At 45.6% G+C, this 26,045-nt stretch overlaps 2 protein-coding genes across 4 annotated transcripts in view; both read left to right on the top strand.

Moving 5' to 3' along the window:
- BOD1L1 (biorientation of chromosomes in cell division 1 like 1) overlaps positions 1 to 2,278 on the top strand; it is a 55,111-nt gene extending 52,833 nt beyond the window's left edge. For all 3 annotated transcript variants that reach the window (XM_014788878.2, XM_087434099.1, XM_087434100.1), the window contains one exon: positions 881 to 2,278. In XM_014788878.2, the coding sequence (XP_014644364.2) occupies positions 881 to 998 (118 nt within the window). In that variant the 3' untranslated portion in view covers positions 999 to 2,278. The remainder of the gene's footprint in view (positions 1 to 880) is intronic.
- A 21,054-nt stretch (positions 2,279 to 23,332) lies between these two features.
- On the top strand, positions 23,333 to 25,844 carry NKX3-2 (NK3 homeobox 2). Its single transcript, XM_004432279.3, has 2 exons — positions 23,333 to 23,798; positions 25,306 to 25,844. Exons 1-2 carry the CDS (start codon positions 23,333 to 23,335, stop codon positions 25,842 to 25,844), a joined length of 1,005 nt encoding a protein of 334 aa, XP_004432336.2.
- Positions 25,845 to 26,045: the final 201 nt, after the last annotated feature.

The following is a 26,045-nucleotide window of genomic DNA, read 5'->3' as shown; positions in this document are numbered from 1 at the left end:
CTATTACTACTTTGTTTTAAAATGTGACTGTAACCTGCAGGTTGAAAACACAGCAGATAAATTACCATGGTAAGTGCTATGGGATTTCGGAAGAGCAGCCCACTCTGTGATGAGAAAGGAAGGCTTCTCAAAAGGAGTTGCTTTTGAACTGGGGCTTAAAAATGAGGCGGTTTGCCAGATCGGAGGTGTGGAGTGATTTCAAAAAAAAAATCACATGCCAAAGCATGAAAATGTGAGAGAATGTCATATGTTCACGAGGGGCAGGACTGGAGCCAGGATGGGGCAGAAGTCGAGGGCAGATTATAAAGGGCTTTGTATATTATGCTCTGGATGACTTTATTCTGAAAGCATCAGAGAGCCAAGAGATAGAGATATGTATATAATATGTATTGGTTAGAATGCTCTTCTAAAAGTCCTGTGCCTTTTCTGACGTTGCCAGCTCTTTGCTATACTATTGTGCTGTGAAACGTGATGGTGCACTTGCTCAAACTTAGGATGCAATCTTGCTGTGTTCCTGCCAGTTGTTTCTACTTGGGACAATGTGTGGGGGCCTGGCTGTTGATTATTTCACAGATAGAAGAGCAGGGGCCCAGAGAAGAAAGTTGATTTGATCAGGTCAACACCTAGAGTGTGAGAGAGCCGGAACCCAAGCACGGGCTTCCAAACTCCCTCTCCAGCACCCTGTTCGTGTGTGAGGCTGTCAGCAGATAACCAGTTATCGCAAGCTCTTCTAGAGTCTCCTTTTCCTATATAAACGTGACTAGGGTCTTTTCTTCTTGCCTCTCAGGTTCAAAAATCTTCCATTTTTTAAAGAACTCCCAGATTATTTGAAGCAGCTTCTTTTAACTCTCACCACTGCCTTGACTTTTGTTTACTGCAGATCCAAGGCACAGCTCTCCCCTCCAACCAAGCGCAAGAGAGAAGTCAGCCCTCCTGGGGCACGCACGAGAGGCCAGCAGAGAGTGGAGGAAGCGCCTGTGAAGAAGGCAAAGCGATAATCCTAACCGCAGCTGCCCCTGGCTTGTCCGAGAACACAGTGGAGAGAAGATGGACTAGCCTTGGGGGCCATAGGCTTTTTTTTTTAACCAGGGAAAGGACATGCATGTGCTCTAAGTTCCTAGGTGCAAGCTTTTTCTTGTTATGTTTTAAACAGCTTTATAAACTATTGTTCATAGAAGATGTTATGTACATTTATTTCAGATAAAGGAAAATAAGTTTACTTTGTATCTGAACTCAAACAAAGTAGTTGTATATTTTAACATTCAAAATTGGGATTTCCCAATGTGACACATCACTAATGCAAACCCCTCCGGCCCATCAGACGCCAGGCTGCCCACTGGGAATCTGTGTACAGTATATAAACATGTAAAAATAGGTTGTATTTTACTCTATGTATGATGCTAATCAATGAACACTTTATTTATTTTACAGAGAAAACTTATCTGTGAACTTTACTATATATCTGTTTATTTTATTTTATTATTTTTTTTAAATAAAAAAAAGGGTTTTAAATGCTATGCAGTCATTAGTAGAAATGTTTTAGGACTCTTCCTGCCCTGTAACTATCTGAATATGATCTGGCAGGAAATGCAGAATCTTCTCGCATGTATCCAAGTAAAGTAGTTTAGCTCAAGAGAGGATCTCCATTGCTTTTCTGTTCACAGGTGTGACTCTTTTTTAAGAATGGACTTGTTTTTAGATTATACTCGCATCTATGACTTTACTACCAGCCCCGCTGGCGTAAGAGGTTCTGGTTCAGGAAAGTCCCATTCCGTCACTGCAGCAGAAGCCCGCCCCCCCCCCCCGCCCCCCGTGTTCATGCCTCTCGTCTGTGCTATTCAAGGCTTCTACCCTATTCTTTCCATATTGTCTTTTTCAGCAAAGAGAAATGCATTGAGATTAGTTCAGTTCTATCAAGCTTCAGGATTTTATGTTGTTTTATACACAGTTATTTCAGGATAGAAACTGGCTTTACTGCCAGATTCTTTTTTAAACATATTTTAACTCCCATATGAGCAAACTGTCCAACCTAAGTTTTTCATAAGATTAAACTTTTCTCAAGATCAAATTTGTCTCTAGCAATGATGTGATGAGTTGCCAAATAATTGAGATTATTTTAAAATGTTTTGTTCATATTCTTGTTTTGTAATTAAAATTTACATTCAGTGTGTGTGAATTTTTTTTCTTTTTGGACTCTTAATGTAAGGTGGATATTTCTGTCATTTTACATGGTTTCTTACTGAGATTTTATATATAAATTATAAAATGTTTCCCAAAACTTGAGTGGTAAGAATTTTTTTTTCTAAACTTTAAAATTTCTCCCTGTGAAAACCATTTCTTCTCTTTAAATAGATGGTCTTAGATATACAGGCATACCTTGGAGATATTGCGGGTTCAGTTACAGACCACTACAATAAAGCAAATACTACAATAAAGCAAGTCACATGAATTTTTTGGTTTCCCAGTTCATATGAAAGTTATGTTTACGCTATACTGTAGTCTATTAAGTGTGCAGTAGCATTACGTCTAAAAAAACAATGTTGTACATACCTTAATTTAAAAATACTTTATTGCTAAAAATTGCTAACCATCATCTGAGCCTTCAGTGAGTTGTAATGTTTTTGCCTCAATGTTGATGGCTGCCTACTGTTCAAGGTGGTGGTTGCTGAAGGTTCGAGTGGCTGTGGCACTTTCTTAAAATAAGACAACAGTGAAGTTTGCCGCATTGACTGACCCTTTCGGGAATGATTTCTCTGTAGCATGCGATGCTGTTGATAGCATTTTACCCACAGTAGAACTTCTTTCAGAATTGGAGTTAGTCCTCTCAAACCCTGCTGTTGCTTTGTCAACTAAGTTTATGTAACATTCTAAATCCTTTGTTGTCATTTCAGTAATCTTCACAGCATCTTCACCAGGAGTAGATTCCATCTCAAGAAACCACTTTCTTTTCTCATCCATAAGAAGCAACTCATCTGTTGAAGTATTATCATGAGATTGCAGCAATTCAGTCACATCTTCAGGCTCCACTTCTAATTCTCTTGCTATTTCCACCACATCTGCAGTCACTTCGTCCACTAAAGTCTTGAACCCCTGAAAGTCATCCGTGAGGGTTGGAGTCAACTTCTTCCAAACTCCTGTTAATGTTGATATTTTGACTTCTTCCCATGAATCACGAATGTTCTTAATGGCATCTAGAATGGTGAATTCTTTCCAGTAGTTTTTCAATTTACTTTGCCCAGATCTATTACAGAAATCTCTTATCTATGGCAGCTATAGCCTTACAAAACATATTTCTTAAATTAAGACTTGAAAGTCAAAATTACTACGTGATCTGTGGACTGCAGAATGGATGTTGTGTTAGCAGTCATGATAACAACATTAATCTTGTTACACATCCCCATCAGAGCTCTTGGGTGACTGGGAGCATTGTCAATGAGCAGTAATATTTTGGAAGGAATCTTATTTTCTAAGCAATAGGTCTCAATAGTGGGCTTAAAATATTCAGTAAACATGTTGTAAACAGATGTGCTGTCATCCAGGCTTTGTTCCATTTATACAGCGTAGGCAGAGTAGATTTAGCACAATTTTTAAGGGCCCTAGGAATTTTGGAATGGTAAATTATAATTGGCTTCAACTTAAAGTCACCAGCTGCATTAGCCTCTAATGAGAGTTGGCTTGTTTGAAGCTTTGAAGCCAAGCATTGACTTCTCTAACTGTAAAAGTCCTAGGTGACATCTTCTTTCAGTATAAGACTGATCTATCTACACTGTTTAGTGTAGCCACCTTCATTAGTTATCCTAGCTAGATCTTCTGGAGAACTTGCTGCAGCTTCTCCATCAGCACTTGCTGCTTCCCCTTGCACTTTCCTGTTATGGAGACGGCTTCTTTCCTTAAGCTTCATGAACGAGCCTCTGCTAGCTTCAAACTCTTCTTCTGCAGCTTCCTCACCTCTCAGCCTTCATAGAATTGAAGAGAGTTAGGGCCTTGCTCTGGATTAGGCTTTGGCTTAAGGGAATGTCCTGGCTGGTTTGATCTTCTCTCAAGACAACTAAAACTTTCTCCATTTCAGTAATGAGGCTGTTTCGCTTTCTTATCATTCATGTGTTCACTGGAGTAGCACTTCTAATTTCCTTCAAGAACTCTTCCTTTGCACTCACAACTTGGCTGTTTGGTGCAAGAAGCCTAGCTATTCTTGGCCTATCTTGGCTTTCAACCTGCCTTCCTCACTAAGCTTAACTGTTTCTAGCTTTTGATTTAAACAGAGAGGTGTGACTCTTCCTTTCACTTGAACACTTAGAGGCCATTGTAGGGTTATTAATTAGCCTAATTTGAATATTGTTTTTTCTCGGGGCATAGGGAGGCCCAGGATTGGGACAGAGACGGGAATGGCCAGTTGGTGGAGCAATCAGAACACACAATATTTATCAATTAAATTCGCCATCTTATATGGGCATGGTTCGTGGCACCCCAAAACAATTATAATAGTAATGTCAAAGACCACTGATCACCCTAACAAATGTAATAATAATGAAAAAGTTTTTCATTATTATTTGCGAGAATTAATTCATTATTAATATTGCGAGAATTACCAAAATGTGACACACAGACACGAAGTGAGCAAATGCTGTTGGAAAAATGGCGCCTATAGACTTGCTCAACACAGGGTTGCCACAAACCTCCAATTTGTAAAAAACAATATCTGGGAAGCACAATAAAGTGAGGCAAAATAATATGAGGTATGCCTGATTTGTTCCATTTTCACATTCAAATATGAGTCAATGATGGTCTCTCTCTCCATAGAATTGAACGTTAGATCTGGAGGGGACCTTGGAGAAAAGGAACATGCGAGTTCCTCATTTGCATTTATATGTATGAGTTTAACCAAAGCTCAAAAATCTAAAGTGATTTGTCTTCAAGTTAGTCAAGTGATTTGTCTTCAAGGGTAGAAGCCAGACTAGGTTCCAAGGCTCCAAGTTTCTTGACTAACGATCTTTACACTGACAGTTTTAGATTGGCTCAGGAGAAGTGCATACCTGAAAATGTCTTCTCCACGGGAAACCAATGTTATTCGGGTTAGTAATTCCTGCTCTGGGCACAACCTTATAGGGACTAAGTAGTTGGGTTGTGAGGAAATGCTGCCTCTTAATAAAGTTGGAACTAAATACTAAACTGCATAAGGAATTTCCTGGTGGGGAAGTCAGCTGGACCTCTTGACTTTTAGGGATTCTGAAACCCAGGTAGGGAGGAGATGTCACCCCATGGGGCCCTGGAAATGCATGGGAGCAGTTCTTGGTCATCACGATGATTTGGTACTACTAGTATTTAGTAGAAGGAAAGAGGGCGGGAATGCTAAACGTCCTACAATGCACAGGGCAGTCCCTGACTCCGCAGAAATGTCTAGCCTGAAATGCTAGTAGCTTCCCTCTATGAACCCACTGAGAAACACTTGCAGACCATCTCCAAATATGCCATTTCCCTGGTCTCGGCCTAGTTACCACTGCCACCACCTCACTGCTCCTCGATGAACAATCTGAACAATGGCGCATCTGCTTTCCCCATTGTGGAGCTGAGACGAGGTTAGGACAACCCAGCAAGACTTCCTCAAGGAGCAGAGTGTCCCTTGACTGAAAGTGATGTGGCAAATTCTTCTTCAGTTGAAGCTGGTAATCCGTGACAACAGTCCTTCTCTCTCCACTGCAGGCCTCTTTCCTCAGGGTTCTGCCACTTGACCCCCACCACCTAGACTTCTTAAAGACTAGAACCTACCTATGATGGCTTCCCATAACCACCCCAATTAGGAATGGCCATTAGGTGGCACTCCTCTTCCCCGACAAGATCTCACAGTGTTTGTTGGTAGCAAAGTTAAGACTCAATTGTCTTCTAACCCCCAGGGCAGGGTTCTGTCTGCTGAACCCCATGGGAGGGAGGCATTGATATTTCTACCTCAACAGCAGGCTCACTGACCTCAGGACCACAATATAGCGGAGGTTTTCCTCAAACATCTCTGCAACCGATCAAAAATAACTGATTTGAAATCAGGGGAGACAATTCAAACTTGAAGAAATGCTGAAAAAGGTTGCTTTCTTATTTTTTGTTTTGTTTTGATTTTCATTTGTTTTTTATTCATTGTTCGTCCTATGTCCAAAAGCACCTTACATTTCCTGAAATTACTGCTTAGCTATCTTTGTGTGACTAAATGAAGAACAAGATGTTTTTCATGACACATTGACAGAGACATTGTTCTCAGGGGAAGAAAATAGTTTCACAGCCAGCATGTTCCACTGAAGCTGCTGTGCTGGGAAAACACAACTTCATGCCCAACAACAGGGATGCAAGTATGAACCCAGGTCTCAAGGGGTGACAACACATGAAGCAAATAGCTGTGCTGCACTGAGATTGGTGTCCAGTTGCAGGACACAGCAGGGGGAGAAAATTACCATCCTGAGAGAAGCCGGACCAAGGACTAACTCCTGGCAGACAAGAGAAAGAGTTTATGTTTAAAAAGTGTAAAATGGAGTTTCAAGCAAGGTTAGAACCTAGAGAAGAGAGCATTTTGGAGGCTCAGGATCAGGGAGGACTTCAGGCAATGATGTATGCCATTACCACCACCAAGGCAACCTTTCAGAAACTTCCTGGAGGACTCCCTACAAATAACAATAACTATTTATTATTATTATAGCTCTACACCACATGAAACACTCACCATTTCCAAGAGATGCTTCCTCACACTGCAGCCCTTCTTGGAAATTCACTGGGCACATTAGCACACATGAATTTCCAAAAAATCCTGGAAGAAAATCTGCTTAACTCTGTTTAACCCAGAATTTTCCAAGCTTATTAAACCTTAGAATCCCTGCTTCCTCCCCCCCAACACACACACATATGTGCACACACAGAAACTTAATCTAACATCCATGGAAACTGATGGTGCACAAAACTTTGAAAACTATTCACTCAGTTTCCTAACAGCCCTGTGAAGGAGTACTAGACTCTCCATTTTACCGTTGGGAGAACTGAAGCTCAGAGTGGTGACATAATTCACTTAGGAACACACGTATTTCACATTGCTAGGACTGGAACCAAGATCTCATGAGTCCTGTTTAGGGGTTTTCTCCATTTCAACACCGAGGTTCCCAAGGGTGGCCTTGCTAGTGTTGCAGTGGCAGGATCCATGTGCCCTGTGCTTATAAGTGGGCTCAGTCGCTCTCCATGTTCTCTTAGTTGTAGGCTTCCTTTTTTTAACAAATGTTATAAAATCTCAATTTTTCTCATTTTATTCATTTATTTTTTGTGAGGAAGATCAGCCCTGAGCTAACATCCATGCTAATCCTCCTCTTTTTGCTGAGGAAGGCCGGCTCTGAGCTAACATCTATTGCCAATCCTCCTCCTTTTTTTTTTCCCCAAAGCCCCAGTAGATAGTTTGTGTCATAGTTGCACATCCTTCTAGTTGCTGTATGTGGGACACGGCCTCAGCATGGCCAGAGAAGCAGTGCGTTGGTGCGCACCCGGGATCCGAACCCAGGCCGCCAGTAGTGGAGCGCGCACACTTAACCACTAAGCCACGGGGCTGGCCCTCAATTTTTCTAAGTAATAATATTTTTGTTCTACAAGTAATATCTTGATTTTAGAAAAATAGCAGGTAAGCAAAGAGAAAAAAAATCACATGTAATCCCACAAGTCAAATATATTATCACTTTGATGCATAATTCTTCCGAACTTTTTTCTATTTAAATATATGCAAAACTCAGTATTACATTTCACCAAATCTAAGACGCTATAGACTATAAAAAGCGTCATCATTACTTATATGTACTATTAAGAAAAAAAATAAAATTATGAATAAAATTAATGATAGTCTTACCAGGAGCATGAATCCGTCATAATCATCTTGTTGTTTTGAAAGGTCTGTCCTCAATTCCAAGGGATTTGATGACTCTGCTCACCTTTAGCTGTGAGACTGGGCACGTATTAGATAATCGTTTGCACACACCTCAGGAACAGAATGCAACAGTGTTACCTACTTGTGGATAACTTCCTTTCTTAGGTCTCAGCACTGGGTTGCAGCTGTGCAAGAAAATATAAAATCACAGGTATTTCTCCAACACTGAATATCTGCCCCACTGATATAAAATGTATTTCTTGCTGCCAGGTTTCTGTGACTTTCTGAGTACACAGTAACTCTGTTTTGATGCCAAATCATAGTGCAATCTTTTAAAAGATATTTTAAATAGTGTTTAAAATCAAAGCACATAGAACCACTGCTGCACATCATTAGGTTAAGTGACAACAATACGAATAGTTATGAACAAGTTCACCCATGACAAAGACTACTATAGTATAATGCTACTTGTTCAGTAGCAATTTTAAGATACTTGCAAATTTCAGAGATATTAAAATGTGAGGGGAAAAAGTGTGCCTTTGACTTAATGAAATATGTAGATAGATTTTTTATAAAAATGAGATTTTACATATCTGCCTTTTTATGCCCTTTTAAAAAGCATTATGTGACTTTATGGAATATTTCTTATAATAAAAGAGATAGAGAGTATATGTGTATATATATATATAATATATGTACATACATATGATATAAAGAATTGTTTTTAAAAATCCCATTTACCCACCGTTCAGCTTGAGACATAGAATAATACTAACACCTTTGAAGCTTCCAGCATGCCCCCAAGGTTACCACCATTCTAAATACAAGTTTATTTGACTATATATGTATACATCCCTAAGCAATAAGTTTTGAATGTTTTGCACTTTATATCAATAGAAGCATATTTTAAGAATCATCTGAAACTTGCTTTCTTCTTCTACACCGTGTTTTGAAATTCATCTATAGTGATGTATGTAGCTCCAGTTAGTTCATTTTTGCTGCTGTATAGTATTCCATTGAAAGACTATATCACAATACACTAAGCCATTTATTTGCCTGTTACTGGTCTTTGTGCTCTTCCCAGGTTAAACAATGATGCTGTGAATATTCTATGGACATTCTGTGGATAGACCTTCCCAAACTTATTAATACAATTGTACATGTAGAAAATTATATTTGTAGGCATATTGAGATAAGTGGAAGGACAAGGCTGGTTGCTGCCTGAGGCAATCATTAGCTTGTGAACCAGAAGACAAAGCCACTCAGACACTTTGAAGGCTTGGGGTTAATATAATCCCATTCCCCACACCAAGACACATTCTGCTCCAGGGTACAACTGCTAATTCATAGGGTAAGCATATTTTCAGCTTTGCAAGATAATGTCAAATTGTTTCCCAAATGGTTTTACTACATTGTAAAGTAGTAAAGTACCAGCACTGTACTTCTCTTCCTGGACATTTAGTAGCATAGGACTTCTTGATTTTTGCCTATCTAGTGGGTGTAAAGTATCTCAGTGTGGTCTTTATCTGCATCAGTTACAACAAGGTTGATATCTTTTCGTGTGTTTATTTTCCATCCTTATTCCCTCTTCTGTGAAATGTCTGTTCATGTCTTTTGTTCATTTTCCCATTTGGTTCATTGTGTTTTTCTTATCGATTTGTAGGAGTTCTTTATATATTTATATATTTTTATATCTAAGCCTTTGTGTTTATGTGTTGCAAATACCTACTCCTCCAAACACACACCCGTGTGATTTATCTTTTCACTTTCTTATGGTATTTTTTGGTGAATAGTTTTTAATTTTAAGGTAATTGAATACAAACATTTTGTAGTTAGTTCTCATTGTGTCTTAAGACTCATGATCAAATAGATATTCTCATAAAAGTTTTGATGTTTTGCTTCTCACATTTAGGGTGTGGTGAGGAAAACAAGAGCTGTATTAGTGTATGACCCAGGCAAGCCAAGGACACAAAAGAATCTCAGTCAAACTCTCCCAGGCACCGCTAGATTTTAAAAGATGGTCCAAGGCCAGAAGGCATCTTGCTGAAAACAGCCCTCAACCTATCCATTTCTTGAGTCACACTGCTCCAATCTGGACTGGCAGCCATCTCCTCTTGGGGTCTCTCCTAACCATTGTCCTGGGGGTGTCCGTCATTTCTCTCATCTTTTGGATCCCCTAAAACCTGTGTCCTACATCTTCTCCTTGCTTGTTTGCCCCCATATTTGGATGAAGCACCAGGAGCCTTCTGAGAAATGGCCTCCACAATAACAAAAAAGACCAGTTGTCAAATTGGACTCATGTGAATCAAAGATCTTACCCAGCATCAAGTTTTACAATTAATTTCAAGAATACAAGTAGTTGCAAAGCACAAGTGAAGCACAGGGGTTCGGGACAGTTCATCTACTTCTCTGGCCCTTTCTCATCAGGACATACATGTGCCTAGATTAACACACGAGGTCTCTAAAAAATACCTGCAGCTCCATTACTTCCACAAGAGGAACCATTGCAGTCATGGCACAGCTCTACTCGGATGGTTACATGGCTGTGTGTGACATGTTCCGGGGAGCCATGCCCCTTAAATCAATAGATTCTAAGGGGTTTTGTTTGTTTGTTGTGTTGTTGCCATAAGCAATCCTGGAGAGACCAGCTACATCCTGCTAAAAGCATTCCATAAGTCCCAACTCTCCCACTAGCAAACACCATTAGTTGTTTGCCTGGAGGCCAATCATTAGCAAGTTTACAAGAATTTTTAACTATAGGTCACCTTCTTCTCTCCCAGAGGCACCTCTCAGTATAGGATTGAAGGCCTCATGCTAACCATATTCTTCCTACCACATTATAGGAAATCATTTTAAACCTTGTTTCAGTCATGGTCCAGCCAGCTACTAGAAACCACATTAGTTATTTAAATAAACAATTTAATATTGGGAATTAGCTTCAACAGCTATTAGAGGACTAAAAAGCCAACTTTAGAAAGCAACCATCACCCCTGCTCAATTGGAGAACAAAAAGAAAAGATTGAGGTTGGTAGGAGATGGAAGGAGAAGCTCTGCAGAGCTGGGACTCAGACTCAGAGAAGGGGTACTGCCCCTTGGCGCTGCGACCTCTGAGACAGAACAATGCAGCTTGTCCTAGGAGAGTGGGGAACCAGCTGCAACTGCACCAGGTGCCACTACAGGGGTGAAGAGCCATCGCTCCGTGACACTAATAACAGAGTGACCAAATAGGATGCAGCAAGTCCCTTTTCCACTTTAGTCTTCTGGTCTCTTGTCAGTGCCCCTACTTGAAAGAACTTGGAAAGCCAGCTGGCTAAGGAGAAATCAGGTTTGCAAAGTCCCAGACCTGGCATGACAAAGCAGAATATAGAAGGGTGGATTTGGAGTTGAGAGACAATAACGTAATAATTGGCACAAGGCACACTTCTGGCCACTCACATCCACCCCACGCTTCTGCACATACTGAAATTTCCATACAAGAACAACCTGTGGCTTGTAGATTTCCCTTATTCTCTAGTGAGCTCAGAATGCACTCTAAGTATGCAAATCAAGGATGTAACTAATTGAGCATCCAGGTGTTTCCTGCAGTAGGGCCTGGACAAATACCTAATGTGCCATGCTTTCTAAAGGAGAAACTCCAAGTACATTTTTGAAATCCTCTACAGAAATCATTCGTGTCCTCGTTCACTCAGTTTCTATCTCCTGAAGAATCAATCTCTCCGTTAGCTTTTAATAAATGTGCCCCCTGTGACCACTAGCAGAATCTGTTCCAGCTTTTTTTAAAATGTCACCTTCTCAAAATGAATTTATTATCAAAGCTCAGAGTTGTTTTTATTTGCAGAAACCAATTTGTCAGTTTTCAGCAAGTCTTACATGAAATAGTCAAACTAATATTTTCTCCTTAGAAAAGAAGTATTCAACAAGAACTTGTCTTTTCCTATTTTTGGCTTGTCTGTCCCTGCTTACCTTCAAACATTGTGGTTAATTTCACCCCTGTCATTTTGGGGTCCTCTGGTCTTCAAAAAGAGATTTTTTCCCCAGTAAACATTCTTGGAGTGTAAAAGGATGTAGTTGGTCATTTCGGATTCTTAAAATTAAAAAGTGAATCTGACCTTTAAGTGAAATCCATGTCTCAATAAATTTGTCCATCCTCTGCCCCCTGGACCCCCACTTCCTTCTGACCTGAGTATGGATGGATTCTAGAGCGATGGCTTGGACAGAAGTGCCTTGCTTTTCCTTTTGATACATCACTAACCCCTTTTGAATCTACAGGAAGCACATGTCCTCAGCCCCAGGTCACCTGCAGTGTGTAGAGATTTCTCCAAAGCCCCCTCAAGCTTCTCCCTGTGACAGTTCCCAGGACAGCTCGGTCCCATCTGTTCATTTGACATTCCATTAAGTCTGTGTGCTACCATGATATCCTGTTTTCCCCTTCCTGTTTCTAGCCACACTTACTCAGACAGAATGACAGAGTTTGCTATAATTCCTTGACATAAATCTCTCCAGCCAGCTTTCTCCCCCTGTCCTAAGCCCCTTTCTCTGAAAGCACAGCCTTCTGGCCTTTTCTCTTTCAAAACCCAGTCCAAAACATCCCATAATGGAAATAAACATCGCCAAGTTAGGCCTCAGAAGATGATTTAACAACAACAAAAGAAACTGAAATATGTTATTTGTGCTAAAAGGCTGAGGGAACGGCTAAGTAACAGAGGGGAACAGTGAGCTAACCCGTTTCACAGAGCAGCCTTTTGAGCAGGCATCCTAACGTAGTGGCCATGTTCTGCCGGACCTTGAATAAATCACTTGGCCTCTCTACCTCTCAGGTTCCTCAACTGTAAATAGAAATTCTGATACCTGTCCCACTGACCTCATAGGGTTGCATGAGGATAAAATGAGACTATTCATTCAGTTAATACTTGCTAAGAGCCTACCATGTGCCAGGCCCATTCTAGGCACTGGGGACACAACAGTGAGTGATTTAAAACATTGTGCCTGTGAGATTCACCCATATGGCTGCACGTAGCTGTAGGCCAGCCGTTCTCACTGCTGGATAGTATCCTATTCTCTGAATATATCACACTTGATTTATCCATCCTACTCTTAGTGAGTATTTAAGTCCTTTCCGGATTTTTGGAAACTGGAAAATGAGGCTATGAACATTCTGGCATATGTCTTTTGGTGAACTTATCGTATACACTTCCTTTGGGTCAATTCCCTTCAGTCTTTCTAATCATGTCAGAGAGAAAGTCTCAGGCTGGTGCTAGCATGCTGTGACATCTCTCTAGCTCTTGTAAATCTGTCCTTATAACAGAGAGCCAACCTCAGGCCCAGAGCCTTCAGCATCCTATTATAACTAGCTAGTTTACTAACATTGTTTTATCCATATTATATATACATTTTTTTAAAGATTTTATTTGGTAAGAGGTTACTTGTGCTCCATTTATTCCTATATAAGTATATTTATATTATTTATATGTTGTTTATACAAGGGTTTTTTTTTTTAAATAAGTTTTTTTCAAGTTTAAAAAGTCATCATTTAAATAAAGGTATTAAGTAAATAGTGATTATGGTAGATACAGATGGCAAAAATGTGAAAAGGGGTATGCGAATGACTATAATCCAGGAAGTGCTACTCTGAAAATGCCAGGCTTTTGAGTTATGCATCTTTGCTTATCATCACTGGGCAGCATCTTGCCCAGATGAGTCAGTTTAATTAAAGACTAAGTGTTCAGGTTGGGAGCACCAGCGAATCACTCTAACCCACTGAGTTTCCTTGTTTCCAGGAGGAAAAGGTCACAGCAGGTAGGGTGGGAGGCTCCCGGAAAGACTCACAACTAAAGTATTATGTGAGCTGAACCTGGCAGGTGGAGAACACCATCTTTTAAAAAAATAGTACATTCTCCTATTTCCGTGTTCTTGACCAGACCTTGTGGGTCAGCGGGATCTCCACAGTGAGGAGTGGGGCAGAGGGCATGTCGGTGCGAGAAACAGAAACAAACGTTTTGAGAGAAGGTCTGGGGGTCACAGGCTGCGCTAGGAATTGGTAGAAATAGGCAAGAGAGCACCTCCAGTAATCAGTGCCCTGCCCATCACCGTCATGATTGATCTTTGTGTCACTGATAACTGAGCACCCCTGAAATCCTGACTGAGTCCCCAAATCTCCACCCACTCTTCTTTCCAGCTCATATCCCTCATACTCATCCTTGCATTCCAGCAAGTGTTTACTCCTCCAGGACTTCTACCCCACTGGTTCTAAATCCATCAGTCACTCTCCTCCTGTCATTGCTTTTGCCCTGATCCAGTTTAGGTTCTAAGGCTCCATGATTATAAACCCTCCCTTGAAAATTTCCTGAACTCCCTGGCTGCTCTTGTGAATGGCCCAGCAATGCTTTAACTTTGGGTCACCCAACTCTCTACCCACTCTATGCCAGGTTTTTTGTGTTTGCTTTTTTTTTTTAACTCTGAGCAGGGGAATGTTGCTGGAGAAAAGCACACACTTCTGTTAACTGGTCACACTCTAAGTTCATAGATGGGAATATCAAATACACCCTCAATACTGCTCAGCTCTTCTATCTTACTGCCCTGAAGTTTTTGTCCACAATGGCTCTTTCTCACCTTCTCACTACTCCACAGTCCTCCTTCCCCCACTCTCCATGCTCAGCTTGCCTCATACTAGTTGAGAGAATTAAATAAAATAATAAGCATAAAGCACTTGAACAGTACCTGGTTCATAGCATGTGCTCAGTAAATGGCAGCCACGATTATTACTACTTCATTGTCAGTCACCTCGATAACCAGCGTATAAGCATCTACATCATTCTCCCTACCAGAGACCAACCCCTCTCACTGTCTCAAGGACTCCGCTTCTGCAGTTTTCTCTTCTCTCCTGCATTATCAACCATCTCTCTCTCTCTAGTGGATTATATACACCAGTACATAAACATATTCTAGTATCTTCTATCTAAAAATAAATCTCTGTGAGAGAAATGGTGGCTACCAGGACATGGCGGCTGGGGAGATAGAACAGATGTTGTTTAAGTGTACAAATTTACAGTGAATAGTAAATAAGTCCTAGAGATCTAATTCACAGTATAATGAACACACAACAATATTGTATTATAATCATCAAGCTTGCTAAGAGACTCAATCTTAATTATTCCAACCACTAAAAAGAAGTGATAAATATGTGACATGATTGAGGTGTTAATTATCACTACAAGGGCAGTCATATTACAATATATAAATGTATCAAGTCAACATGTTGTACACCTTAAAGTTATACAGTGTTATATGTCAAATATATTTCCAAAAAAATTAAAAAATAAAAAACAAAAATAAATCTTTGGATGCAAGATCCCCTCCGTCTTCCACCTCACTGCTCTGCTCCCCTTCATGGCTAACCTTCTTTAAAAAGCTATCTGTATCGACTATCTCCACTTCTTCTCCTGCCATGCTCTCCTCAACTCATTCCAATCTGGTCTCCCTTCTAACTCATTCCCATCATCCTGTAAGACAGTTCCTGTCAAGGTGACCAACGACTTCCATGTTGCCTATCCCAAAAGTCATATCTCTAGCTCATATTACTTGACCTCAGCACACTACACAGTCAATCACTCCCTCACTGTGGCAACATTTTCTTCTCTTGGCTTCCTCAAGTACCAAACTCTCCTGGTTCTTTCTCCTGAACTCCTTCTCAGTGTCTTTTGGTGGGTCTCCCTCTGCTGCTGAAGCTGTAAGTGCTAGAGGAGCCAGGTTGCTTCTCTCTTGTCAGTCAGTCCGCAATCATTTCCTAGGCGACCTCATCCAGTTCTATCAATACACTTATTGTCTGATAATTCCCAAACTTGTATTTCTAGTCCTGACCACTTCTTGAAATGTTATATTCACTTGCTTACTTCACACCTCCACGTGGATGTCTACCAAGCATCTCTGACATAATACATCCAAAACTGAACACCTTTCTCATACTCTTTCTCTCAAGTTTTCTCAAGTTTTCCCCTCCTAGGTAAAACGTACCATTAGTCACCCAAGCCCAGATCCACGAGGTACCTTGGATTACTCCCTTTCCATTGCTTCTCCATCCAATCCATCGAGTCCTTCAAGAATACTGCCAAACAATCCACAGAATGGTAGCAATATTTGCAAATTATATATTTGATAAGAGATTAATATCCAAAGCATATAAAGAACTAAAACTTAAAAAAAACAACAACAAAACAAACAACCAATTCAAAAATGGGCAAAGGATATGAATAGACATATCTCCAAAGAAGATATACAAATGGTTAAGAAGCATATGAAAAGATGCTCAACATCACTAATCATTAGGGACATGAAAATGAAAACCACAATGAGATATCACTTCACTTCCTTTAGGATGGCGACTATAAAAAGAAAGAAAAGGAAGGAAGGAAGGGAGGGAGGGAGGGAGGAAGGGAGGGAGGAAGGAAGGAAGGAAGGAAGGAAGGAAGGAAGGAAGGAAGGAAGGAAGGAAGGAAGGAGGAGGAGAAAGGGGAGAGTGAGAGAGAGAGGGAGGGGGAGAGAGAGGGAGAGAGGGAGAGAGAAAGAGATAGAGAAAGAAAGAGAGACAGAGAGAGAGAGAAAGAAAGAAAGAATGAAAGAGAGAGAGAGAGAGAAAGAAAGAAAGAGAGAGAGAAAGAAAGAAAACAAGTGTTGGTGAGGATGTGGAACCCTTGTGCAACTGTAGATGAGAGTGCAAAATGGTCAGGCCTTTATGGAAAACAGTATTGAGATTCCTTAAAAAATTAAATATAGAATTACTATATGATCCATCAATTTCATTTCTGGGTATATACCCAAAAGTCTTGAAAGCAGGGTCTTGAAGAGATGTTTGTATACCCATGTGCATAGCAGCATTATTCACGATAGTGAAAATATATAAGCAACACAAGTCTCCATTGACGGATGAATGGATAAACAAAATGTGGTATACACATACAATGGAATATTATTCAGCTTTAAAAGGAACAAAATTCTGACACATACTACAATGTGGATGAAACTTGAGGACACTATGCTAAGTGAAACAAGCCAGTCACAAAAGGACAAATACTGAATGATTCTGCTAATACGAGGTACTTAGAGTAGTCAAATGCATAGAGACAGAAAGTAGAATGGAGGCTGCCAGGGAATGGGGAGTTGTTTCAGGGGTACATTTTAATAAGTTTAATAAGTTTAAGTTTTGCAAGATGAAAAAGTTCTGCAGACGAATGGTGGTGATGGTTGCACAACCATGTGAATGTACTTAATGCCACTGAACTGTACACTTAAAAATGGTTCAAGTGGTAAATTTTATGTATATTTTACTGCAATTTTAAAAAATAAAAATAATTTTTTTTAAAAAGAATACTACTCAAATAGATGCCAAATCTGGCCATTCTCTCTCTCTCCAGCACCACCTAGCCCAAGCCACCACCACCTCTGGCTTGGACTCACTAGCTTCTAGCTGATCTCCCTGATTCTCCTTTGACACCCCCAGAATCTTTTTGTCATAGAACAGCCAGAGTAATCTTTTTAAGATGTAAATCATGTTCAGTCACCTCTTTGCTTAAAATCTTCCTATGGCTTCCCATCATACTTAGAATAAAGTTCACGCTCTTACTGTGCCATAGAAAGCCCTGCACAGTCTCGTTCCTGGTGACTTCTTAACTCTTACCAACCTGCCCCTCCCCACCATACTCTGGCCACAGGAGCAAACTGTCAACTCCTTGAGCACGCTGTGATGTTCCCACCACACATAGGAAGGCAATCATAGTGCCTTCTGCACTAGCTTTTCCCCTGTCTGAAAATCTCTTCATATCTCTTTCTGCTTTGAATCTCACTCCATCTAAAGAAGCCCCAAATCACCTTCTGTCACATCACTCCATCCTAATTTTCTCCATAGCACTTACATCATCTGATGTTTTCTCCATTGCTTTATTTAGGCATTTGTTTCTCCACGGTATTCCTCCACCGGAATGTTAACCTTTTGGGAATAGCACCTTATGTGACTCTGAAGCCCAGAGCATAGAATAGTACTTGAGACATAGTTTGTTGAATATTAATGAATGAAAGGCAGAGACTAGAGACAGGGAAATTAGTTACAAAACTCTGCAAGGATAACCTGGCATAAGACTCTGAGGGCCCCCAGAATAGTTCCTTAGAAACAGAAATATAATAAATTCAGAAAACTTTCTTTGTATTTTACAAGCATCTCAAACTCAGCACAAGCAACAGCACAGAACATCTTCCTCTTTATCCACTCAAACCTGCTCCTCCTCCTGACCTCCCCCTCAAAAAACTGCACCATCTACTGCACCCACTGTCTAACAGACCACCCAAACGAGGGAAAAAAACTGGAGAGACAAGATAGGTTTGTTTGTAATGCCTGAACTTCCTGATGTCTAGGGTGAAATACCCCAACTAGTCTCAGGAAGAAATGAGCTTCTGAAGAACTGAGAAAGCTTCCTATGGCTCCTAAATCACCCTCCAGCGGGATCCTGGGTCGAGCACCCACAAGAGGCAGCCTGTGGAGCCAGCACAGAGGAATTATGGAGGTCTTGGGTCAGGAAGTCTCTGGGCTCTCCCCACTGCACCCTCCTCCATCCTAAGTCGGATCTCTACATCTCCCGCCCAGCCTCCATCTTTTCCCCTGCCCTTGAGTGAGGTGAGTCTTCACTGCGTCTGGGTGAGTTTTTAAAATGGAACACCTCCACTGTTAGATCACTGACAACGTGAGACTATGGAAACATAAAGCGAGGAGCAAACATATTGCGTTTTGTGAAACCAACACTTTCCTTTCGGCTCTACTCATCACAGCGCTTCTCTACAGCGGTGCGCCACACAGCCCGCAGAGGTGCCCGCTAGGTGGCGCTCGTCCTCCACTGTACCCAGGCGGGACCCGGAGTCCATACAGTTCTTTTTAAACTGGAGAGGCGATAGCCAACCCTCGCTTTTACAGGTAAGAAAACTAAGCTCCAAAGGGAAAGTGTCTTCTCCGAGGTCGTATCGCTGCAGCTTCGAGCAAAACCCATGTCCCTATATTTCTGAACACAACGATCTTCCATCATCTGGCTGTCTCCCTCTATACACGGTTTAGTTCATTGATTATAAAAATAACGGTGTGTTTCTTTCTGCACAACATGGTTTAGGTTCAGATCCGCAGGCCTTAGCGTCCTTTATTTTCAAATGCACCGAACAGAAAAAACCGTTAGACTTGCCTGCCTGAATTCTTTCTTTGATTTCCTTAAGTTCCCAGCTCCTTTTCTGATGAATGCGTAGCACAGAAATTAGTAAGGAAGACAATGGAAAACATTTAATGAGAATAAACGTAAAGGTTAATGAGAAAAACCGATTAGAGCCGAAAATCCAACTGAGTTGGCATTAGACAAAGTCAGATTTAAATCCTGATTTACCGGCTTACTGATGGTCAAGTCATTTAAACTCCGTGAGTCTCGGTTTCTCATCTGTAAAATGGGGATAATAATGTCTTCTGCCCACCCCACCCTCAAGATTGTGTAGATTAAATAAAACAATAGTCTGCGGCTCCTGGCACATTTGGTGAGCAACGTTTGTTTAACTATAAAACTACCTTGGCCCAAAATAATGCTTCTCTGCGCAGTCTGATATACCTGGACCATGTGCGTGAAAAATCCTGGTGGAACGGATAACTTAGGATCCCAGGAGCTGTGGTCTGCTCGCGAGAAAGTGGCGTGTCGCTTGACGCTTGGGATGCTTGGAGCACCGTCGGGAGCCTGCGGATGGTGGCGGCCAGCCCCGGGAGCGGCCTCTGCCTAGACCTGGCTCCGGCGAGCCTGCACTGGCGCCCCCTCCCCGACCGCCAGCTCGCGCAGTTCAGCAGCGGCCTCGGAGGGCACCGAGTACAAACCCTGGTTTTAAAGGACTGGAAACTGTGGCCCAGAGAAGGCAGGTGATTTCGGTCAAGGTCACAGGCGTCTGAGAGACGAGTCCCGCGTGGCCTCCAGTTGAACAGCAGCCTCTGGCGCGCGCCCTCAGGTCGCTCCGGGCACAGAAGGCGGTCTCCTCCCAGCAAGACAGGACTGCCGAGGGCGCAGGTGGAGAGCGGCAGGGGCGCGGCGCTCGGTGGCCGCACCGGAAAATCTCGGCGGATTTGGGTCCCCTGGAGCGCGGGCGCGTGCACAGCAGCTTCAGGCTCGCGCCCGAGAGCCGGGGTTTCCCCGTCTCCGGACCCCTCGGCTCTCCCACTCTCACCCCACGCTCCGCTTGTGGCCCGCGGAAGCCTCACCGCCCAGCAGCGCCTCGGACCCGGGCTGTACCGGGGGCGGGAGGGCGCGGCACGTAGGGGGCGCGCAGGAACCAAACTGCGGATGAGAAAGAAGAGACGGGGGAGGAAGAAACAGGGGAGGAGAGGACGACTAGGCAAGGGCAGGGCGAGGGGCTGGGGAAGAAGGCACGCGCGGAGCGAGGCCGGCGCCGGGGCTCCCCGGCTGCGCTGATTCCCGGGGACCGGCCCAGGCCGGAGCGCGGCGCCGACTGAATGTCAGGCGCCGTCAGGCAGTCTCGCGGTTCCAGGAGCTCGCGACCACACCAGGAGCAATTACCGTCAATGGGCTGGAAGCGGGGCCCCGGCACGTCCGCGCGGACGCCCCCTGTCCCAGACGATCTCCGGCCTTGCGATACGCGCTGACCTGCTGAGCACTAGCCGCACACGCTCACTCACTGGCCTTGACTCTGCGCGTACCCAGGGAAATCTCTATGCATCCGACCACCTCCACTCACGGTCCCCTAAAGCCTTTTCGTCCCCACCCAACCCCTATTAGGAGCAGCTTCTAGTTGTAGCTCTAGCCCGGTGTGTTTATCCTCCGCCAACACCCAGCTCCCGGCCCTGCCTGCAGCCGTTCACCAGACCTAAAGATCCACCAACCGCCACTGTTGCCCGAGATGACACCCGCCTCCTGAGGACTCGGTATGCGGCCACTTTCCTACACCCCAGGCACGCAAAGAAACGGACAACTCAAGATCACCATCACCGAACCGCATCTTTCCATGCTTTAAAATCCTCTGCCCAAGCCTGTGGCAAAGGGCATATCTTGCTGTTTGAAAGGGCAACTAAATGGTGGTTATTATTTTCAAGTAAGTCTTTGTACAGCCCCCAAACTTACTCCAATAAACATTCAACCTGCAAATATCTCTGCCTGCCTAGGTGTCCGAAACTCACTCTACTAGTTGTCCACACCAAGCCCTAACCCCACAAATGGATAGCTGTCTGTGACACACGTTCACACCTGCCCATCTCTCACCTTCTGGGCGATCTGTGTCTATCTCCTCCTGGACTCGCCCCCAGAGAATAAGGACAAATTGTCTAAAGTGGTGGGGTAGGAGGTAATTTGAAGAATAAATAAAGGTCAGCGGGAGGAAGGAAAGAACACGCTTTCTTTTGAAACCTCGTAAGCATTCTGTTCTGTTGCCCTCCCGGCCCGAAGAGCGTCTCGTTCCTTACACTTGCCGGGTACTAACGCCAAATTTAAACACCTTTCCCTGAAAACTGATGTAACCTTAGATAGCTATAAAGGGCAATGACCTCTTCAAGTGTGAGTAGTGCATTGGGGATGCAAAAAAGCATCATGTGGCTGAAATACTGGAAAGTATAGATACTGGAAAGTATGAATAGTGCGTGTATTTCAGTGTGCCGTGCAGAATGAGAACCACCAAAAGGAAAGAAACAAGGGGAAATGTTATTTATTTTAGTGACATCAAAAACACCAACCCCAGCAATTTACTAAATTAAAATCACAGTTCTTTAAACTTATTTAATTGTTAAAGTTGTGTATTTGTTGCTAGGTTAAACCTCTGGTAAAATTTATGGACGATAGTAAAGAATGTCACTTGAGCAAATTTTTTATTTAAAAATAAATAACATAAATAAGTAACAAATGTTTTGATATCCCCATAATATTTGTGTTTTTTTATTTTGGTTCCTTCTATTACATAAAACAATGCATTTCTTATTTTTCTAAAAGTATTTAATGTCGTCAGTTCGGGATCATTACCATGGTAATTCCCAGATATCCTTTTAAACAAGCTCACAGCTTTTTCTAATCTTATTCAACTCACAAGTAACAGAATATTTAAGGAACAAATTGAAAGGGCTTTTGCTTTCTTCCTGGTGTAAAGTTTAACAAACTCCAATTAAATTCTGTATTGGCCACCCAGGGAAAGGACCATGCAATTTCCAGAAACTCTCCCAAAGATGCCTTCCAATTTCTCGCCTGACTTTGGTTCTAACTCTACCATCTTTTCCTTTTTCAGTCCTCTATAGAACTCGAATCAAATCAAACAATGAGGAAAGAAAAATATTCCTAGAGTACTTTTAGGTAACTGATTATTTCAGCGAATAGACGTGCGGAAGCCGCGAAATTGTAAGGGGGATAAAAGATGCATTTTGTTCTTCGCATCAATGAACCTTCCTAGAGAACAGAAACTGCGCGCGCGATTTATGGAACAGCGTTATCTTGGACTTTCCCGGCAGTTTCTGACGCAACGAAATATCGTGTTCCATAAAAGCAGTGGAATACGTTGATAACGTCTGCAGATAAGAAACGTGGTTTCTCGGGCAGCGTGTCTGGATAGGTGAATCTCCCTGTTGCTGGAGGATGCTTCGACGACCAGGCATGGGAGGGAAGGGGTTAAGTCAGACCCCGACTTTCTCAGCTCAAAGTGCAGACTTCTGTCTGTTAGAGTCAACGTCGCCCAGCTGGAGCCAGCCAATGGGCTGCCGGGAGCGCCCGGGACAGCCCAGTGAGGGGGCGTGGCCTGCGGCTGTCACTCAGTGGTGAGGAATGACACCCGAGCGGGAGGGGGGTACGGTGGAACGCTGGGGAAGGAAAGAGAGAAGAAACAGATAAAACCAGGGCAGGGGGTAAAAAGGTGCCCCGCGCCTCTCGGAATCCAGCGGCCGCTGTCGCCGCCGCCGCTGCGACCGGGGGTGGGCTCCGGAAGAGCCGGCCCGGCAGGGGAGAGGACAAGCCAGAAGCGAAATCCTGCAGGCGAGGAAGAGAGAGAGGCGCAAAGAAAAAGTGACTCCGGCCGTGCGCCCCGGAGGCGCTCAGGAGGGGACTGCAGCCGCGAAGGGGCCCCTGCCGATCCTCCCCCTACGTCCTCGGAGGGGGCAGACCCCGGCCCGCCCCTAGGGGCGCGAGGCGATGAGATAATCCAGCTGAGCTGAGAAAGGAGAGCGTCTGGCGCTGGATTGGGGGGAGGAGGGTCTCCGGGTGGGGTGGGCCTCGGAAGTGGGGGTGAGGGTCGGCGCTGATCCCCGGCCAGAGGGGGGCGGGGGCTGCTGGGCCGCGCCGGAGTGGGCTGCAGGGACCTCGCGCGCGGGGCTCACTCGCGCTGCGGCGGCCCGCGCGCTCCGTCCAGCTCGGAGCTGCCCCGCGCCCCAGCCGCCTGCCCAGCCAGTCGCTCCGGCCCGCGGCGCAGATGGCTGTGCGCGGCGCCAACACCTTGACGCCCTTCTCCATCCAGGCGATCCTCAACAAGAAAGAGGAGCGCGGCGGGCTGCCCGCGCCGGAGGGGCGCCCGGTCCCCGGGGGCACAGCGGTGGCAGTGGCTGCTGCGCCCGCTGTCTGCTGCTGGCGGCTCTTTGGGGAAACAGACGCCGGCGCGCTGGGGGGCACCGAGGACTCTCTGCTGGCGTCGGCTGCCGGGACCAGAACGACTGCGGGGCGGACCGCGGAAAGCCTGGGCGGCTGGGACTCGGACTCCGCGCTGAGCGAGGAGAACGAGGGCGGGCGGCGCTCCGCGGACGCGCCGGGGGCCAGCGGGACAGGCCGTGCGGGGGGGACCCTGGGCCTCGGCCAGCCGGTCTGCGAGCTGCCCGCCGCCAAGGACCTGGAAGAGGAAGCCGCCGGCCGGAGCGACAGCGAGATGTCGGCCAGCGTCTCAGGTCTGCTGAGTCTTCTCAGGGAAGGGGGCCGGGCTGAGGGGCTCGGCAACTTCGCCGAGTGGGGTGGGTCTGCTGTGAGCACCCTGCACCCTGGGGTCCGGGGGCTGGCCGAGACCCGAAGCTCTGCGCGCTAGCGCAGGCTGCTCTAACCCTCCGGAAACTCAGCCCGAGAGAGGACCGAGAAAGTCCTCAGAGCCCTGCGTCCCGGGGCGAGGCCTGAGACGTCCTGGGACAATGTACTCTAAGACCCGGCTGGGAGAGAACCATTGCACCCTGGCTTTGAGTCCATCGCCAGTACCTTCTGTCGTGTCTGTCTCCAAATCCCCAAAACCAGCCAAGAGACCTCGTGTAGTCGGTACCCCGGCCCTGGCTCAGAGAGCAGAGGCGCTCCCGGCTCCAGGTCCCAGGGCCCGGCGCTCGGCTCAAGGATAGGTATCGAGGAATACCTCCGAATGGGCCGGAGGCCGAGGATCTGCCCAGCCCGGGCTTTGGGAGCAGGGCTTGTTTAGCTTTCCCAGATCCCAGGGCCGGGAGAGCTGCACTGGGCTGAGGACCCAAGAACTGGAGGTAAACACAGCAGCCAGCTGAAGGCAGAAGGGCTTGAATTAGGTCAGCCCAGATGCAGCGGAGAAAGGGACCTCCTCCACCGCAGGCTAGCACGTCATTTGGTCAGAAAGACGCCCGTGCCTGCCCCGGTGGGGTGGACGCTGCAGTAGGCCTCACGCTGGCCCCAAGGAAATAGTATCTGCCAGAGGCCAGCGCGCTGGACCTCTCTGCTAGGGTGCTGCGTGGAGAGCGGCGAAGAGGCCTAGGAGCTGGCGTCAGTTTAGGGTCCAAGGACTGGAGGCAGGGACACCGCCCCTCTCTTTACCCCCAATCCCCAGCCCTCCTCTCATTTCCTTGCGAAGAGAGAGGGAGAAGCCCACCCAAGGCCTTCGCACAGCCTGTTGCCACAGCCTTCACATTAATTCCGGGTGGTTGGGGGCGGAAGACTCGGAATACTTCTTTCCCAGGATCCGTCCCCCCACCTTCACTTTACGTGAGGCCGACGCGTGTGTGCTGAGAATGTGTGTGTGTGTGTGTGTGTGTGTGTGTGTGTAAGCATGAGTGCGGGGAGGGGGTGAACCCAAGGAGGGAAACCGAAACGCAATCTAGACCTCAAGGGTTCAGCACCGAGAGCCGAGAAGGCTTTCGAGGATGCTCAGGTCCAGTGTCCCACGCTACTAAGGCGAGCCTGGGGCCCAGAGAGGGCAGGGAGCTGCATCTCGGCCGCACAGCATTGATACAGAGGCTGAGTCCGTTGCCGGTACGGAACAGGCCTGGATGCGGGGAGCGAGTGGGACAGGGTTGTCAGACTTGTTTCCAGGACCCGCGGCCTCTAGGCCCTCCCCACCGCTCCTGTGGGATCGAAGTATTTCCGCCCCCCACCCCCCCCGCAATTGAGGCCGGACCTCATTCCTCTGCGGCGCTGACAGTCTCTTATTTCTGTTCCCACTGGACTCCTCAGGCGACCGCAGCCCGAGGGCCGAGGACGACGGTGTTGGCCCCGGAAGCGCACGCGTGTCCGCGCTGTGCAGCGGTGCCGGCGGCGGCGGCGGCGGCGGCGCGCCGGCGGGCGGCGCGGAGGAGGAGGAGGAGCCCGCGGCGCCCAAGCCGCGCAAGAAGCGCTCGCGGGCCGCCTTCTCCCACGCGCAAGTCTTCGAGCTGGAGCGCCGCTTCAACCACCAGCGCTACCTGTCCGGGCCGGAGCGCGCAGACCTGGCCGCGTCGCTGAAGCTCACAGAGACGCAGGTGAAGATCTGGTTCCAGAACCGTCGCTACAAGACCAAGCGTCGGCAGATGGCCGCCGACCTGCTGGCCTCGGCGCCCGCCGCCAAGAAGGTGGCGGTGAAAGTGCTGGTACGCGACGACCAGAGACAGTACCTGCCCGGAGAGGTGCTGCGGCCACCCTCGCTGCTGCCACTGCAGCCCTCCTACTATTACCCTTACTACTGCCTCCCTGGCTGGGCCCTCTCGACGTGCGCGGCCGCCGCGGGCACCCAGTGAGCCGCACTGGGGCGAGGCAGCGAATGATCCCCGCGCCCCAGCTCCGGATGGCCGCTGACGGCTGTGCAGGTTGTGCCCGGTACAGAGGCGCCCCGCCGAGGGGGCAAGTGAAGGATGAAATCCAGCCCTGGCTCTGCTCTCCAGGATGTGCGCCCTGGCAGCGGGACTGAGTCTGCCCAGAGGGGGCGCCTTTTTCTAATT

The sequence above is a fragment of the Ceratotherium simum genome, chromosome 8, assembly GCF_057802395.1.
Source record: "Ceratotherium simum simum isolate JZ-2026a chromosome 8, ASM5780239v1, whole genome shotgun sequence".
NCBI lineage: Eukaryota > Metazoa > Chordata > Mammalia > Perissodactyla > Rhinocerotidae > Ceratotherium > Ceratotherium simum.
Note: the sequence above shows the minus strand (reverse complement) of the source record. Positions and strands in the feature narration are given on the sequence as shown.